Here is a 14889-nt window from a genome sequence, read left to right as displayed (position 1 = left end):
GCTTCTGGGTACATGCGACTGATACAGAGACTGGAGAAAGGTCCACTCGCGGTCGTCTTTCTTCTGTTTCCAAACTTACCAGGAATTCCCCCTGAATATGCACCCCTGGTAGTACCTGCGAGCGAAGTCAAAGCCCTTCACTCGCTTCTTGTCTCCGTCCAGCCTGTCTGTGTATCAGTGTGTCTGTATATTCTCCTGTCTGTGTATCCCTCTCTCGGCCTCTCCCCCGTCATGGATAATACCCCTTGTCCTTCAAAGGCACCCATTGGCCTCTAATGCGTGACAACCCCCACGTCAAGGCCAGCTGAAACAGAGAGATCGATCAGGTGCTGTCCTTTCAAGAAGCGCGCGCATCAGGAACAAACGCTGGAATGCGAGAGTGAAAGTACACCACTCCTCCACCGACAGAGTGGAAAGCGGCGAAAAGGCTTACATGAACTGCTCAAAAGAATCATACCTCTGGGCATGTCTAAATGAAGGAAGCCTGGTCACATCACCTTCCACCGCCAGTCAGACCAGCTGTATACCAGGAAACTGACACTTAAAGAAATACAAGTTGTCTGGAGATCAGCTGACCGGATGTTCCACGGCCCGACACCTCACGAAGCAGGGCGTGGAGGCGCTTTCCCCCGTGCAAACCCCGGTCAGTACAGTTTCCAAGACAACTAACGGACAATGTCAACTCAGCTCGCTTATCGGTCCGCGTAGATGCATGCAGATGTAGTTGCCTGTTCTCTTGAAACTCAGAAGCAAGGTCTTGCAGAAGAAGATGTCGAGTTTCCGGCTGTGGTACCCCGTACCGCGGGTGACTGGGTGGCGCGGCCGCATAGCTGCCCGTGGAGGGGATGCTTCACCGCCTTTCAGATTTGCCTTTGGTATTTGTCGACAGCATTTTCTTTCCATTTGAGAAGGAGGTGGGGCCTACAAGTCCGACGAGAGGAACGGGCCCGCTTGCTCAGTATAATGCCCAGGAAAGTGCTCCTCGCCCGTGACCGAGCAGGACCGTGGGGGCCATCAAAGGCCTCCCGACTTGAAGGAGACAGCAAGTCCCGGGAGAATGCGCATCTGTCTTCAGCGTCGAGTATCTTTCGCATGCATGCAAAGAGCGAGACAAGAAGAAAGGAAATCGATGAAAGATAACAAAGAAACTAGCTCTTCTCTCTCCTCTTTTAATACGTGGATGACACTCCCCCTTTCGGTTGAGGAGAATGAGCGCAGACGGCCCTGCCCGAGCTGCCATTCTTTCTGAAGCGTGATCTGATCATACGTGGGGTTAACGAAAACGTGTAGAGTCTGGAGTTCGAACAACGAAAACGATACCTGAAGAAAGTACTCTTGCCCGAAAAGCCATGTCTGTTTCTTTTTTTCTTTGTACGAACCAATGGTCTCCGGCCATCCACTTTATTACCTTCTGACAACCGTTCCGTCCCACTCCCCTGGCCTCTTTCTACTGTCCGAGCAGTTAGCGAACTCAATTTTTACTCGCTTCTTCTCCTTCAATCATGTTCATTGTCGGCTGAGTCTCACGATTCCAACTGCTCCTGTCATTCGTGAGGTATCGGCCACGAGTAGACCGTCTGGGCTACGATGACGCCTCCTCATGAAGAGGGTGAATGTGGTGGAGGGGAGAAAAGGGATGATAGCCAGTCAGCTCTCGGTTCGTCTGCTTCTTCCCCTCGGGTGTCCTTAACTGTAGAGACGCTTTTACAAAATGCGGCTCTGCGGCGGAGCTTTCTGCGGAAGGAGGTTGTTGAAGAGAAGAGTGGTGCAGTAATGACTGTCGATGCGGTCCAGTTCGATGCTCTCTCCGGCGAGGAGATCAGTCGTTATAGTGAGGTGGAGATCTTCAATAGGGAGATTTATGTCAATATGACTAATATCCCCCAGCCCTATGGAGTTCTAGATCTCAGGCTTGGTAAGTCTCTCAGTGTGACGCACACGCATATAAACGCTTACCTAACCTACTCACACTGATGGACCTGCAGGCTGATACGTATACCGGGATATAGAACTACATACGGACTAGGGAACGACCCAGCCGTACGAGACACCCCGTACAGCTTCAAGGTTACAGAGGCGTCGTGGTGTGGTTGGAGCCGATCATATGGGTTTAGACACATCCTGTGGTCGAACTGACATTCCGGGCGTCTGTGTTTCATCCGAAGGCTCTTCTCCGAGAAGAATACCTACATGGACGCAGGTGGAAAGCTTGTTCATTCTTGTGAAAGACTTCGAGGGCTAAGCTCTCTGGGCCGCGCTGTGCAGACTGGGGTGATAGGCGCGAGAAAGGTTTGCTTCACCCTCGTTTATACGATTGCTCGTAGGTGCTTTCGTTGGTCTACCACAAACGGCCTTATTCTCCAGGAAGATTTGTGAAGGTGAAACGTGGGTGGGTCCGATGAGTGTATATCCGATGCAAACCGTACCCGTGCGACGTCCGCTGTTAAAGCTTATTGGGCAAAATCGCATATGCCAGCCAGGATATGTATACATCTTCCTTCCTGTATGGCGCGCACCACGTATATGTATCCAGCCTACATGTCGGCTGTTCGCATTACAAAGACTCCTTTGGTAAGTTCCTTCACAACCTTGGCCGAAAATACCGAAACACATTGCTTTCTCTCTCTCTTTCTCCATCTATCTATCTGCCTATGTGCTCATATACACACATACGTATATAGTCATAGATGTCCTCAGTCTATGCTTCCGGAGACAACGTGTACAGACGTAGATCTTCTTTTCTGGTATGTGCGTGTCTTGCATGCCTTCCTGCAGGTCCAAATAAAAGTGATAGTCGATGCCAGACATGCGGACACACTCTATTACAGTGTACAGGTCACTGGGGGTTTATGCAGTTGCAGACGCCTGTGTATCATGTGGGGTATTTCAAGTATGTGCTTCAGATTTTGTATTGTATCTGTAAACAGTGTGCTGCTCTATTACAGCCACCTGAACAGAAGGAGAAGATGCTCTCACGTGTACGTAGACATCATGCAGATGCCATTGTGAAGCGTTTATTGTTCAAGCGGACAGTTGAGGCATGTAAGAAAGTGAGTAAATGCTTCCAGTGTGGAGCACCTCAGGGGGTTCTGAAGCGTATTGTTAAGCCGAGTCTAGATCAATTTATGAAGATCCGTCATGTAGTGAAGGTTAAGGATGGTCGTGGCACCGTCACTGTTGAAGATGATTTAGATCCTATGTATGTTAAAAACCTACTTGAGCGTATCCATCCAAGTGAATGTGAAATCCTAGATATCGTCTCTCCAGAGAAACTTCTTCTCTCGCATCTGATTGTCCCACCAAGTTGTATACGTCCATCAGTCACTATAGGCGAACAAGGAACAACAGAAGATGATTTGACGTGTGTTCTGTCTGATATAGCGGAATTGAATGGAGTCTTGAAGAGCCATGCCAAGAGCGGTTTTCATACCAATCAGTTCCTTGGCTTATGGGAGTTCTTACAGCTTCAGTGTACACGTCTGATTAATGCCGATGCTCCTGCTGTGGCACCTCTCTTAGCCGCAAAGAATATAAGTAAACCAGGGAGAGGGATATGTCAAAGACTCAAAGGAAAGGAAGGAAGATTTCGCGGAAATCTCTCAGGCAAACGTGTCGACTTCTCCGGAAGAACCGTTATTTCTCCAGATCCGAATGCCGCGATATCTGAGGTCGTTGTACCTGAGTGGGTAGCTAAGCGTTTGACTTTTCCTGATCGGGTTTATCAAGCAAATCTTCAACAGCTTCGAGCTGCTGTCCTACGTGGATGTGATGAATGGCCTGGGGCTTGTTATGTTCATAAGGCTGGAGATGGGGGGAAGTGTAGCTTACGGTTTGCTAATAGAAGACATGTGGCCGATAATCTCCAGATTGGAGATACTGTTGAAAGACATCTATGTAATGGAGATGTCGTACTCTTTAATCGTCAACCATCCTTACATCGTATGAGTATTATGGCGCATAGGGCACGTGTTATGCCATGGAGGACATTTCGTTTTAATGAATGTGTCTGTTCGCCTTATAATGCTGATTTCGATGGAGATGAAATGAATCTTCATCTTCCACAAACACAAGAAGCTAGAGCCGAAGCTTTACATCTGATGGGGGTTGTCAATAATCTCGTCACTCCAAAGAACGGAGAACCCCTCATCGCCGCGACTCAAGATTTCTTATCATCTTCCTATCTTCTTACACATAAAGATGTCTTCTTCTCTCGAGATCAGTTTTGTCTTGTATGCTCCTACTTCACCGATGGACTTGTCCAAGTAGACCTACCTCCTCCGACCATTCTCAAGCCAGTTGAACTATGGACTGGGAAACAAGTCATTGGTGTTCTTCTACGTCCAAACAAACGCAGCTATGTCATGGTCAACTTCGAGTTGAGAGAAAGAGAATTCGCTGCTGCGAATGTCCCCAAAGGAGAGGCTCCTTTCATGTGTCCTAATGATGCTTATATTGTCTTTCGTCATTCCGAACTCCTTGCGGGATGTGTTGGAAAGAAAGTCCTCGGGGTAAGGAAAAAAAGACCGGCATACGTGCATACATACATACGTGCATACGCGAGAATATATACTGTGAAGTCATCGTCCCGGTGGCTCCTTTCTTTTTGACTGAAGTGTTGAAGAAGTCTGCTTTATCGTCTTTCTCCTTTATGCCCTTTCTCCATCTTTTCTCCGGGGAGACAAGGTGAAAAGGATAGAAGCTGAAGAAGATTCTCCTTAGATTCGTAAGCAGTATGACAGGCAGAGGAGTGGACTCAGGCAAATATAAACTCACTCCTCCCGATCACAAACAAGGATAGAGGAGACGAAAATCCTGAAAGGCATCTCCTTATACACGACCACTTTGTGTGTCTTGTCAAAGGTGCCTAGGTCTTGAAGAACATGAGTGCTTGCGAAAGGACTTGAGGTAACCCTTTCTCGCCTCTTGGAGGCGGCATGAGAATTTCCTGTCTGCTATCGTCACCTGCTTGCATGCGTCTTTCTAAGGCACTAAAAAGGGTAATAGGGCGCGTACCCATCCACAAACGTCTCCCTTGGTGTTTCTGCGACAGATCAGTACGCACTGCTCTCCTTTGCCGTTCTATAAGCCGACCGCCGAAGCCCTCCTTTTCTCTCAGCCTCTTTACATAGTGCTGTGCGGGCTTTTTGTTCAAATCGGCACAAGCAAGGCGGCCTGCAAGTCTTTCTCCATCATCGAGATGACATACGCCCTCGCAGGCACGTTTCTCAACGCACTAGCCTCTTTCTTATATGTCTCTCTCCTTTATAGAGTTATCACTTTGAGGACCCGAGTAGGAAACCTCACCATCATCTTTTCTCATGTGTCTTGCGCCTGTCTTTCTCAGGATGCGAAATTCGGCTTGTTCTTTCATTTGATACGCGATAACTCTTCAGCTCAAGCCGCTGCGTGCATGGGACGAATTGCGAAGCTTTCTGCGCGGTGGTTTGCAAATCGAGGCATGACAATTGGGGTTGATGATGTTACTCCAAGTCCTTCGTTGCTTGCGGCCAAGAAGGAGCTGTTAGATGGAGGGTATGATCGTGTAGCCCAAGAGATTCAGTTGTACAAGAAAGGTGCTATGCAGCCACACCCCGGTTGTTCTTTAGAACAAACCCTGGAAGTACGTGTCAAATCGATTCTAGATGATCTGAGAAATGAAGCGGGGAAGGCTTGTAATCGGGTTCTTCATCCTCTCAACAAACCATTAATCATGTTCAACTCAGGTGCTAAAGGAGCTCTAATTAATATTGCACAGATGATTGCATGCGTCGGACAGCAGAATGTTAGCGGACAACGAATTCAGAACGGTTTTGTCGCACGCACTTTGCCTCATTTCCCACTCAACTGTAAAGATGCAAAGTCTCGGGGTTTCGTCGCGAACTCCTTCTACTCTGGTCTTCAGCCCGACGAATTCTTCTTTCACACTATGTCAGGAAGAGAAGGACTTGTGGATACAGCGGTCAAAACAGCAGAAACCGGATACATGCAAAGGCGACTGATGAAGGTAGGAGGATGAAGCCGCACTGCATCGCTAGAAGCTTTCCGTCCCTTCACTGTCTGTATCACACTACTACTATGAGAAGATAACATGAGGTGACGTATGTACCTGTTTCTATGCGATTCCTTCCTTTCAAGGAAAAGAGCTCGCCGACTGATCTTTGTATAGCTATATTCACAGAAGCGTCTTTCGTGTTCGATCGCCTTTGTCCCGTTGCGTGACTGGGACAGTAATGTACGGGGCTTCCAAGGTTGCATCACAGACAAGTTCCCATGAGATGACTCTCCTTTCCTGTCCGGTGTCCCGAGGAGCCGAGAATGCCTGGATGAAGGAAGTTGTCGGCCTACAAATGCCATCCATTGCGACTCTCACTGATGTATGCAATCAGCTTTGCATGCGTGAAGCTCATCCGGTTTCCATTGTTGGATGCGCAAAATGCGGTGCGCGCGTAGCTCGATATAGGGCCACGGCAGGCCAGGGAAGCCCGGGGACCAGCGGCGCAGGACAAGTCTAGTCTTCCTCATTCTCGATACCCCTTGCATAGGGCTGTTGTGTGTTGTTTCGCGGATGCGAAGAGTTAGCTGTTAGGCCTCGGCCATAGTTGAGGTGACGCCTGTGGCGTTGGCTCGCCCGGTGACGTGTTTCTCTTCTTTGTAGAGAATCATTCTATTAAACACGTGGTCCTCACGAACACGCTTGGAGATAATGCACTGCACCCCCGTTAGCTCAGAGCGTAACAGGAAAAAATTATGCAGCGCGCGGTTGATTTTCGGTTCGTGAAAGATCCAACAGATTAAGGTCCAAACAGTCGCTATGATGTCCGCGCAGGGGAGATCGTAAAGAAGCAACTGTCACCCGTAATTCATCATCGGGGCTTCTTCAGTCAACTGGGTAGTCCCTGCAATGGTTGTTTGTATTCAGGCTCTGGAGGATCTCTCTATTCGCTATGACAATACGGTCCGGACGAGTGATGGGCAGATTGTTCAGTTTGTATACGGAGATGATGGGCTGAACCCTGCTATGATGGAAGAAAAGAATGAGCCGATGTGCCTAGACAAAGTCTTCCAGCATATCTCGTCCCTACTACACATCAAACCTCTCTCGGCTCTAAAGCCTGAGGCCTCTGGCCTTACCTCCAAGTCGGGGTCAGTGCTTTCAAACAGCGGAAGCTCACGTTTAGGTTCGTCAGCGGATTCAGGAGCAGCAGGACTGAAAGCATGCCCGGCGGGCGTGGGTGATTTGGTAGACGACTCCTCAGATGGATTGCCATCTACACAGAAAACTAGTGGGCCAGACGGAGACCGCAGGAATGAGAATGGACCGTTCGAAAAGATGCCACCTCATAAAGCTGCAAGAATCTTGGCCTCTCCAGATGCCAACGATGCTGACTGCGTTCTCCCGCCAAGTAATGAGAGTGTTCTACTCCCCTATCTTGAGAGATACGAATCGATTGATTGCTCTCTTGCGGAGGCATCACAGCGTCAGCCCGCTGGCAGTCGGATGCCATCTAGAGACAGCTTAGGGAAGACAATTGGCGGGCCTAGACCAGGACACGTGGGAGCACCAAACCGCGCTAAAGAAGACTGGGAAAGGCTAATGAAATTGCCGCGCTCGTACAGGCAGAAGTTGTGCATCTTGTTACACGGAGCGAAAGAAAGACATCAACCCGTTTTTGGGGGAGGGACGGGGGCTGGAAGCCGATTCACCAATCAGGTACTCCGCGGTTTCGAATTCTGCGGCTTTCACGTGTCAGGGCCTTCACATCAAAGATCTAAGGACAGTATCTCTCTCAGGAGGGCGTAGACTTAGTCAGAAAGCTCCCGGTCAAGCACGCTCGGCGTGGGGGCCATACTCAAGCACAATGCATACTAACGAGGGACTACGAAAACGGGGGGATTATGCAGCATAAGTGCCCGTGCGTGTCAGTAAGCCATTTCAGCGGATTGGGAAGGAGAGACACGGCATGTGTCATGATGTTTGAAACATCTAGGGCCGGGGTAGTCAGAACTCAGAGATCTACTCAGCTGTTTCTTTTTCTCAGTAGCTCAGTTCAGTACGATTGGGTTGTTCCCGGTTCCCGTATTTTGTCACTGGACCGGGACAGGCTGTGCTTCTTGCGCTTGACTTGATTCTAACTAAATTCCTATCGGAAGTTTTTCCCTCCTCGGGCTGCCGGACCCGTGACATCTGTCTGCCTGCTTCACTGTATTGTCCAGGTGCACGCAGTCACAATGTAAACAAATCCGCGTTGCTGTTCGCCTCTGCCTGTCTTGGGTATTCGTGCTAGTGATTCAGGGCCAAATTGCAGAGAGGTGGGGGCTACTAGACTTCTAGGAAAACAGTGCTTTGGTGCCTGGTCGCGGGTCTCCAGGTGATGTCTTAGCTACGGTTTGTAGTTTGCTACTTGAAGCCTTTTTTTCCTCAGTGGTGGCAGGTGGTTCATGGCTCCCTTTCTGTGTTTGCTCAGGTCCGAGGGAACTTTCTAGCTCACATCGCCGTTTACGAGTGGCTTCCGTTGTCCAAGCAGCATGCGCCTTTGCTCCCGTATGAAATTCTTGAGTGGAGCTCCTTCTTGCTTCCTAAGACGGCGGAGGTAGTTCCCTTGCCTCTGTCTGAACACCAGAAGCTTGCCCTGGGGGAGTCGCCCACTCATCAGAAAGGCACGGAGCGAGTCCGACTCTTTCATGATGAGCTACTTGCTTGGCTTCAGCGCAAGGCCAGCGAAGTCGCAGGATACAGACGAGGGGATCACGAGGACCCAGCTCTCACTGAAGCAGAATACCAGGGTCTTATTGCACGGTGGAGGGCGCAGGGCGCAGGTATTGAGAGAAGAGAGTGGGTGATTCCGTCAAGTCAAGACACTGGAGCGAAGGAGGAAACCAAACAGGAGCCTGAGGTAGGTACGGAAAAAGGGGAACATCAGGATGGGCTGGTACGACAGCCACCAGCTTCTGAAATAGCTGGTCGAGGAGATAGGTACATCCCCGGGGTTGTGGCTTCATCTCTTCCGCCTTTTTGTCCTGACTCTCGTAGTAGCTTTGGTTGATAGTGCCGCAAGCAAGAGCAGATGGCCGTTTCGTCCTAGCCGTATCGAAGATTCTATCCATCTGCCGCATCGGTATTAATTTGTTGTATCAACGTAGTATTGCCGGGGCATGCAACCGCCTTGGTACATTCTGAGGAGTGTAAACGACTTCGCGCAACAACGGAACAGCGTGAGTCAAGACTCCGGGTGCCTGTTCTCTCTGTCAAGGCTTTGGTGGGTCAGTACCCCAGGTTTGTCATATAATGCAATTGCAGGAGTCGACGGGCTGTCTCGGAGTGAAGACCGAGCATGCTACAGCAGTTATGGCACAAGGACATCCCGAGGTTGGGCGACGTTGGAAATTCAGCCGACATCATTGGGTTACACCGAGACACATCCTGGAGTTTCTTCGTTGTAGCTGGAGGAAATATGTCAAAGCGATTAGCGAGGCGGGGGAGGCAGTTGGTGCTATGGGAGCACAGTCGATCGGAGAACCCGGGACACAAATGACGCTGAAGACCTTTCACTTCGCAGGTAAGAGTACACTTCTGATGTTCACGACGTATCGCCATCTCCCACGGAACCCCATGGTGTTCATGGTTCATCACTTGCAGTGAAGGTCGGTCATTTGTCGTCGCAGGAAAGCCCCCCCACCGGGAAGCCTCCCAGTTGTCTGAGCGATTGAGCTCAGGTCTTTCCTGGTGTGTGTGTGTGAAGCAAACGTGTTTGTTAGTCGCGGCTCGGGCGAGGGGCTGGCGCTTGTAATTCACGGCAACTCCGGACAGAAGAGGTTACGCTTTTTCTGTGTCCATCCGGGTGTCGTTCCAGGTGTGGCCTCAATGAACGTCACATTAGGTGTACCTAGGATCAAGGAAATCATAAATGCAGCGCAGAAGATTCAGACCCCGATTATCGAAGTCCCGCTGGTAAATGATACGGACTACAACTATGCCGTTATGGTTAAGAATCGCATTGAGAAGACACTTCTTTCCGAGTGCTGTTCATACATCAAGGAAGTGTATGCCCCTGACGGCGCATGGCTTGTGATCAAGCTTGATCAGCATACCATCCGGAAGCTGTTCCTTGACATCAACGCGAATACGGTAAGGACCTTACACCAACCAGAGATGCTTGCGCGTGTGAGATGTTTTGCGCTCGGCTGGGTAGCTGCTTGTGCGATTTACGGGTGCGAGGAGCAAGAGAACTCGTGGGTGCGTGAAGTTCTCAGTCTCTGAATTTTAAGATTTTCACAGGTTTCGACGAAGCATCCGTCCCCCTTCTGCTCAGCCACCTCAGTTCTGTAGAGTTGGCGCACGTTGCCAGTTAGCGGCAAAGACAGACTTTTGTACGTCTTCCTGTGTGTTTGCTGGGGACTTCTTTCCTTACGCTGTTGTAGAGGGAGACTTAGCCGAACCATTCTCCTGTTGTGAAGTGCTCCGAATGTTTTTTCTCGATCTGAAGTACGACTGCGTGCGGGCTCTTGCTCCGTTGTTTTCTTTTCGAAGCTGCGTCAATGACTGCGTTTGACACTTCACAGGCATACCTGACTTTGGAGAAGTGGGAGCGCTTTGCCGCGGTTTGCGCGGCTTGATTTGGAAGAAAGAGCCTTCTTCGAAAGCTTGAAGTTGACTTCTGCGATGTTCTATAGTTCTACGATTGGTTTGGGCGTCCGGTGGGGTAGGTGCATGTCCATGAGTCTTCGTTGTCACTGCGCCGTGATGTAGCTCTAGACGAGGTTCGGGAAGCGCACTGTCACGCGCAAACTGGGGAAGCCAGACATTCCATGAGAGAGAAGTGCTGACGTTGTCTAACAGGTGAAGGACGCTATTCTAAGGCTGCCGGCGATCAACAAGGTTCGTATCACTAAGAGTTCTGTCGAAATTGTCAACGAATGGAAGTTGCGGGTAATGCCCCCAGGAGGAAATCAGATATTCTTTCAGCTTCAAGCTCTCAAGATTGGTAAGCGGTTGCCTGGTTCTGTGATGTTTAATCGTTTCTGCTTGGAGTAATGTCTAAGTCCCGACTTCTGGCGAGTGCTATGAATGACTAAAGCTTTTTTTATCGGTTTCGTCTGAATGGCGCAGCTCCCCTGTAGTCTTGGAGACGCACCGACAGTGTTGCCAATGTCAGCTGCTTCTGCTGCTCCCTGCTCACCTGTCTGGCTTTAGTACGCTTTAGATATGTGACCCGACGTTGTCTGTGTATGGCCGACACCTGCTTTCATCTTTCAGGGGTCTTTCACTTTGTGGCTGTAAGTGTGTTGAACGTTGGTCATCGTTTCTTAGACAGCTTTTTCCTTCTCGGACACAACACACCGGAGGTTCATCAGAGAACCTTATTTCACAAGGTATGCGTAGAACACGTGTTTCAACAGAGGCAAGTGCAGTAGATAGTAAAGCGAGCTCGTCCTTGTCGTACTCATGTGGATTATCAGACAAAGTGGTAATGAGTCCGATCCTTGATCGTTTCTGTTTGGGTCAGCTAGTTCGGTGATGGAGAAGTGCTTGTTTCCGTAGCCCCTGCAGGGCAAATTGTTAGCTCAAGAGCGAGTACCTGTCTTTCGAATACCAAAGGTACTTCGCACTGAAATGCCGTGACTTTCATTGGCATCCGAGAGCATCTCCAATCAACCTCGGGCTTATCGAGGTCCTGTATACATTCCCCTCGCCACGCAATACTTTCGCTGGACTTCATTTGTATTGATGGTGTTCCGTCCCTTCTGTGACCCTCTGTTTCAGGTCTGCTGAACGTCGTCCTGTGTGGGCTAAAAGACGTCAAACGTGGAGTAATCAAATGCGAACAAGTCAGTCTTCCTGATGGAAAGACACGTGATGTCTATGGCCTGGCTGTTGAGGGGTACGGCTTGCGTGACGTCATGGGGACCCAGGGAGTTAAGGCTCTTCAAGCGACGTCGAATCACGTCATGGAGGTTGCTCAAGTAAGATTGTTCGAAAGACGCAAATCAAAAGCTGCTTTTTCTTGGCGCGATTCTATACTCGGGTCACAACCAAGATTTAAGCGCCTTCTGCTTCTAATTCTTTACTCAAGCTCCGCGGACTCGAGAGAAACATTATTCTGGCATTCTATAGCTTCACTGAAGAGATTCTTAGGGGCGGGTAACCACAGCTGGTCTCTCTTCGGCGTTGATAAGGAGCACCAGGCAACGGTGTCAGCGACTGTAGTTCCCTGCGTCGACGTCGACAGTCGCGCTCTGTTGCCTCATCTCAGTTTCCTGGTACCTGCGAATTCTCGCGGACGGTGGACCTTTGCGGGGGCTGCAGATGTAGCATTTAGCTGGTGTCTCTACGGAGTTGTGGAAAGGTTCTGCCTCGGTGTGCAAGCTTCTTAGGGTTGCAATGATTTTGAGCCATTGTGCTGAAGTGGAAAGTTTCTGTGTCTTCTCTGAAATCTGAGGCGACACGTCCTGCGAAGTGCTCGCATGATTCGTGGCCCTAAGGGACAGGAGGTCTGAACACCTTGATCTTTTGTCTGACTGTGCGAACTCTCTGACGCCGCGGTTGTTTTTTTTTTCTTCGTTCGCTGAAGAACGGCAATCTGAAAGGAGGCTGTTTTATGCCGCGTATTTGCTCCGGTTGTATGTCGTTTCTTCAGATCTTGGGGATCGAAGCAGCGCGAGCAGTGATTATCAACGAGATTCGAAAGTGCATGGACGCATATTCAATGGACATCGATTGTCGGCATATGACTTTGCTTGGAGACGTCATGACATTCAGGTAAGCCAAGGAGGCCTCGTCTGTTTTCTCCGACAGGTCGCTAAGCACTCCTGAGCGTCGCTTGACAAATACGCTTTGTGCGCCTGTCGGCCTGCGATCAGGCCGGGCTTCGAATACTCGGGATGCGCAGTCTGGGTTCACCTTGCAGGGATGTCCTGCTGTCCCCATGTTGACAGGCGCGCAAGGTTTCCGGGTTCTTGCGCGTCTCGTGTATCGCTGGAACAGCGAGCTGGGTTTGAAAGCTAGGGTGGTTGATTAGTTCAGTCGTACCGACCACGTGTTGTCCAAGGCTTGGCCTTGTGAGAACACCTCAACATTCGGTGTGACACCATTCGAAGGAGGCACTTTGCCACCAGGACAGCTGTGTACCGTGTATACCACCACCGGATTAACCTTGTTGTCGAAAACTCCTGCCACCGGGTTCCACCCCTGGTCGCCCCTTAACAGCTGGTAGGCCACTGTGGACGCTTTTCTTTGATTACAAGACGTCTGCTCTGCCATACTCACTGGGTGCGGTGGCCTTTTCTCTCCTCTAAGACTCTGTTCAAGAGGATCTAAGGAATGCGTACGAAGCCGCCCAAGACCTTGTGTGTGTCGACACGTCATCTCCGACGACGGACCGTAGCTTTATGCTCGCTGGACGCTGCGGTCTGTGCTTTCTTTAACCGTTCAGGGGGGAGGTGCTCGGTATAAATCGGTTCGGTATTCAGAAGATGCGCGCCTCGACCTTGATGCTTGCATCGTTTGAAGAGACGAACGAACATCTTTTTGAAGCTGCAGTTCACCACCGTGCAGACCCCGTGAAGGGTGTCAGCGAGTGTATCATCATGGGGAAACAAGTGGCTCTGGGCACCGGTAGTTTCGATCTTCTTCTCTCTCAAACTGGAACGTAGGTACTATCGGCCCGGGCTGGCAACGGCAGGACCGGTACAGCGTCTTACTTTGCGTGCTATAGTCTTACCGGTTTTCACTCCTCCCCAAAATCAGGACTGTGAATCCCAACAGCCTGGTGACTAGTGCCACAGAGCTTTTTTGCGTATGTCGTGTGTTTATGTGTCTAAGTATCTCTCGAATGTCATATGTGTATGACGGGACAAGCATAATCTGCAGGCGTGGTTTGAGGACCGATCGCCAGTCGCATCTAGTACTGCCTCAGCTGTACTAGAGGAGAACCGGGTGCAGTAGCCGTTCGAACGGACTTTTTTTGTCGGGCATCGGGTGTCTAGCGTAACCGTAGGAGCCACGATCTTGACATACTCTTGTCATGCCTTGCTGTTGCAAGGCAGCGGGAAAGAATTTATCAGACACCGTTGGTAGGCATCCTACGGGTGACAGGTGCGTGACAACATTGCTCAGGACCTTCTCCCCTGTCCAATCTTCGGACTAGCTTATTCCTTCGTGATTTCTACGAGCCACACTGGGATCTGAGCCAGTGTTAACCGTGTCGAGAGTGTGCCTTTATTTCTGCCAAAGAATCCATGTTTCCTCGCTTGAAAAGGTTGTTAGGGATTGAATCGAATGGCTAGTAGAGTAAGGCTGCCCTTTCTTGAATCGGTCACATTGAGATGCGTTACTTCTTTTTGCGCAGGCTTGCTAGTGGAGAGTATTCTGGAGCCTTAACGAAGTATGGTTTTCCTGAAAAGCATGCCGGATGAGATGGTCGAGTTGGTCTGACAGCGCATCCCTTTGCTTCAAGGCTGCTATACCTTCATGTCTGCGGCCGGACTCGCGACGTCTTTCCGTGGCGTACTCAGTTGACCTGGGTTTTTTGTCGTGGCAGATGAAGTGCCGCCTGAAGACTGCATCTAGTGGATGAATGACCAGTTTGTATGTTAGTTCTTTGTCGGTTCAAAGCTTCATTGCCCGTGTTCACGGAACCTTTTTCTCCTCCGGAGCGGTGTCGCACGCGCTTCCTTGCCTGTCCGCCATTGTCTAAGTCGCCGTTGCCATGTAGCACCTGCGGAGCTCATTGGCTCGGTATGCTAATCTCCAATGCTCGGAGGCGCTGAGGCCTGGCCAAACGGACTGTATGAATCTGTTTGGGAACGCGCCTGCCGGCTTGTTTTTTTCTTCGTGCAAAGCAGGTGACGCTCGTGCTGAGTGTCTGAGCACCGCTCCCCCGCCCCCACCCC

At 50.2% G+C, this 14889-nt stretch overlaps 1 protein-coding gene across 1 annotated transcript; it reads left to right on the top strand.

Moving 5' to 3' along the window:
• The first annotated feature begins 814 nt into the window (after positions 1-814).
• Positions 815-14869, top strand: CSUI_009129 (dna-directed rna polymerase iii rpc1). Its single transcript, XM_068069248.1, has 12 exons — positions 815-1915; positions 2776-4508; positions 5345-6004; positions 6920-7711; positions 8466-8930; positions 9299-9557; positions 9852-10126; positions 10838-10982; positions 11762-11961; positions 12636-12757; positions 13431-13650; positions 14346-14869. Exons 1-11 carry the CDS (start codon positions 1588-1590, stop codon positions 13648-13650), a joined length of 5199 nt encoding a protein of 1732 aa, XP_067918775.1. The 5' UTR covers positions 815-1587; the 3' UTR covers positions 14346-14869.
• Positions 14870-14889: the final 20 nt, after the last annotated feature.

This window comes from Cystoisospora suis (assembly GCF_002600585.1).
Source record: "Cystoisospora suis strain Wien I chromosome Unknown contig_5326, whole genome shotgun sequence".
In the NCBI taxonomy this organism is placed as follows: domain Eukaryota; phylum Apicomplexa; class Conoidasida; order Eucoccidiorida; family Sarcocystidae; genus Cystoisospora; species Cystoisospora suis.
Note: the sequence above shows the minus strand (reverse complement) of the source record. Positions and strands in the feature narration are given on the sequence as shown.